At 37.1% G+C, this 3950-nt stretch overlaps 2 protein-coding genes across 2 annotated transcripts; one reads left to right on the top strand and one right to left on the bottom strand.

The window, feature by feature from the left end:
• Positions 1-1890: 1890 nt before the first annotated feature.
• LOC108353929 (protein cueball-like) lies at positions 1891-3434 on the top strand (the record flags this gene model as incomplete). The annotated part of the gene is made up of 2 exons (XM_017605122.1): positions 1891-2823; positions 3415-3434. Coding segments are annotated over 2 exons (953 nt in total), but the record flags the coding sequence as incomplete, so codon positions are not given.
• On the bottom strand, positions 3428-3945 carry LOC108353931 (protein cueball-like; the record flags this gene model as incomplete). The annotated part of the gene is made up of 1 exon (XM_017605123.1): positions 3428-3945. A coding segment is annotated over one exon (453 nt), but the record flags the coding sequence as incomplete, so codon positions are not given.
• Between the last annotated feature and the right edge of the window lie 5 nt (positions 3946-3950).

Here is a 3950-nt window from a genome sequence, read left to right on the forward strand (position 1 = left end):
GCTGTTTAGTTTGCTCGGAGGTGGTTATGTCGAGTTTGGCACAGGGTTGCACGTTCATTATGGTTTTCATGGCTATTGCCAACACGAAATGAGAATTTCAGATGTACATAACGCGCAAAATTTAAAATTTTTGTATATGACAACACCGAATTTGCTGCAGTTTGACCAAACAAAATTAGTTTGCTGTGAGAGTCGCCAAACTCGCTCTCTCCGAGTTAGCTGCAACAACAATTGCACGCAGTTTGCCAAACAAAATTTCTGCATAATACCGACCTACAACATATACAAAGTGGTGTGTCTTCTTCTTCCGGTTTTTGCAAGTAATGGCTAATTTCCTGTTCGTTTACTTTTTTGCTTTTTCATCTCTTTGGGAGAGAATTTTCGCGTACTCTCTTGATTTTGATTGTTGGCTGGTGTTGGCTAATTTTGTTATCGAANGCTAATTTTGTTATCGAACGCAACTTATGTCCCCCAATTTTTTTAAATTTTAGAGGTTTGCCGGTTTGAGGGTTAAACTAATTAGCCCATTCTCAAGCAAATGTTTTTTTTTTTGAAGCGAATGGGTTAAACTAAACAATTGACGTGTTGAGCGCAGCTTCTTTTCAATTTATTTTGGGCATCTTGATTTTGTCACACAAATGGAGGGATATGCAGTTTTACACGGCCTCCGAACGCAGATGATTTTTCGGAGAAGCTTTTTCATTGCTGAAATACACTTGAAGGTTTGCCATTGATTTAGGTATCAAACGATACCAATAAAGTATCGATACTTTTACTCGCTTCAAGTATCGCCAGAACATATCGGATGGGGAGCAAATCTGCATACTCAAAAAAATTCTAAAAAATCTGATTAAAAAGTTGAAAATTTGCTGAATTTCCGCGAGTTTTGTACAAAGTTTAGGAATTATATTTTTATGGTTTTTGTTATAGAATGAACCATATTTTTATACAAAATTAAAAAAAAAAATTAAAAATATTAGAATAAAAATTGTTGCATATATTGTGAAAAATTTGCTGTGCCAATCAATACTTTGTTCCGGCAGTGTAAATGCGTGTCAAAAAACACTGAAAAGAGCCAAAATACATACATATGTGAGAGTCGTAAAATAGACACAATTTTATGATTCGCTTGGCGAAGGACTGGCATTCTATTATAACTACATCTACAAATAAGAAGTAATAACAAAAATGGCATACAAACTAGGGTGTTCGATTACTCTCCTTTTTTCCAAAACCGGTTTTTGAGTAATTCGAAAAATTGCAATTTGGAAAAAACCGGTTCCTGATTTTGAAATTAAGTTAAACCCGGATAAACCGTTTTTATTTCCATAGTTTTCACACAGTGAAAATGCTTATGCTGATAAGAAGGCATGGCCAAAAATTACAATAAAGCTATTACCAGTAAAGATAGCTTTTATTTAGAAAATAGCAAAGCAGAACAGTTTAAATTTTTTTTTTTACATCAAAAGTAAAACAAACAAAAATCAGTGAAAATTACATGTTTGGTCTTATTTTAACTTTATTTTAATACTTTATTGCATTTTTTCTTACTTTTGTTCGCTTTTGAGTAGTGTTCTTGTCGCCGTAGCCGAGTTCTTATAGGTGATAACTGCTACTCGGGGGGTCCATGATTCAATTTCTACACATCGAAATAGCGTGCGCCCCTCTGCGAGACAATGGCAAACCTCCGAGTGTACTTCTGCTTTAGGTCTCTCCATTTGTGTTACAACATCAAGAAGCACTGGTGGAAACCGGTTTAGAAAAACCGAGCCAATCACCCTAATAAAAACATTACATAATGTTTAAACATTCTAACTTTTACGATCATCTAATATGCGAAAATTATGTACGTACTATCTTTAATTTATTTTTCTTCTTTTTCATTTTCAGATTTTGCTGTCACCACCCAATCAAAAATAGTCTTTTACGATGAACATTGGAAGGAAGTTATGTCATCGGCTCATCAATTTGAACATATCGGTGCAATCACATTCGATGAAGCCGAAGAGAAGATATATTTCAGCGATGAGTTACACCACAATGGCAGCATTTTCTCACTCATGATACCCAAAGACTACGAAGATCCGCATTTAATTGAGAAAATGGTACAGCGCACAAAGAATGAAGCAGTTCGTTCGCTTGCATACGATCCACTCGATCGTAAACTCTACTGGAGCGATTTATTGAATAAGAAAATCCTAATGGTATCTGTTGATGCTAATGAAACTACCACACCAAATGTGTTTATCGATTTCACTAAGGAAGTAACACTGCCCGATGGCATTGCTATAGACTTTTGCCGTCGTCAACTCTATTGGACCAACTCAAATTTTTCGAATGCCAGTATCGAGCGCATCGGTTTAGATGGCAGCGATCGTACAGTTATCGTGCGTGGTGATATGTTTGCACCACATGGTATTGTCGTGGATCAATTGACGGATCGTATTTATTATGTAGTCGCTCAGCGGGGCGTACATTTTTCGGTGGAGAGTGCAAATTTGGATGGTACTGATCGGACAGTTATAATGAAGGGACTCAATAATGAGCCATTCAGTTTGGCTGTAACCAAAGATGCAATCTTTTGGACTGATAACACAAACCGTGCCATCTGGGGTCATTCAAAATTCGTCAATGATCCCGAAACGATAACACCAGCGAAAGAAGAAGTAGAAGATGGTGGCAATGTAGCAATGGAAGAAAAAACCGGCGCACGTATGATACTGCAGTTTGGAGTTAAACCACGTGGTATAGTGGCGCGTGTTCATTACCTTACCCACTCCGTTAATGATCAGCACTGTCACCAAGTGGTTGCCAGCATTAAAAGCCTTCGGCTCCGCCCGAACTTAGACTTTCTTACTTGTTATATATATATAGATATACATAGAAGATGTCCAATGTGTGCTTTCGATTTTAATCTTTGACAACAACAAAAATTCCACATTGTATATTCGTGAATGAACTTTCAGTTTCTCGATTACTTTTACAATTCCTTTGAGTAATTGAAAAAACTTAAGCACTCTTGCAATTCCAGGTAATGGAATTGAAAAAAATCAATTACATTTTCAATTCCTTTCAAAGGAATTGGAAAAAAAATTACATTACTAGCACGTAATTTATTCCAATTACAATATGAAATTCCTTGTAATGGAATTAAAGAAAAACCCAATTACATTTGAAATTACTTCAAGGAATTGAAAAAGTAATCGGTTACTTTGCTGTGGACTGAAGGAATTAATTCCTAATTACAATTCCTTGTAATCTGTAATTGGGAGTAATTTAATTCCTAAAGGAATCATTACGACCCAGCTCTGGGCACAAAGCTCTAGCTCGTAATTTGGATCATGCATGACTCTTATATGAGGCATAAATTTTTGGTTTTTGAAACTCATATTTCTCCCATACTTATTTACGTAGGACTCATTTCGAATTCATAAATATATTGTGAACACCAAGAATATGTTTGCCGGGACTTATATAGTTGGTGTATCATACTTACATATCAGCGCAACCCAACGGTACATTAGTATTAGTATCGGGCTCCAGCTTCAAAATTTTGCAATAAAGCGCACAGATTTCTGTTGAATTTTGTTCACAACGCGCACCGCTAAAATTGTCTTTACATGAGCAGCTCGGCTCGCCGGAGTCTTCAATCACACACCATCCATTATTCAAGCAATGCCCGGCGCACTTGTACCACTGACACCGTCCGCCATGGTAGCCGCGCGGACATTCGCAAGTTGGTAAGCCAAGGGAAGAAATAACGCAGCTGCCATGCATACAATAGTTAAAACACTCGTTGTCCTGACATCGTTCACCCTTGAAACCGACCTTGCAGATGCATCTATTGGTTTGCGCAACGAATTCGCCACCATTGAGACAATAATTTTGCCTTAGGAAATTCGTATTAACATCCAGCGCACTATCGGTTGGTTTTACGAATGACAGCAAAC

This window comes from Rhagoletis zephyria, unplaced genomic scaffold (genome assembly GCF_001687245.7).
Source record: "Rhagoletis zephyria isolate East Lansing unplaced genomic scaffold, Rhagoletis_zephyria_1.1 Rzeph_scaffold_32313, whole genome shotgun sequence".
NCBI lineage: Eukaryota > Metazoa > Arthropoda > Insecta > Diptera > Tephritidae > Rhagoletis > Rhagoletis zephyria.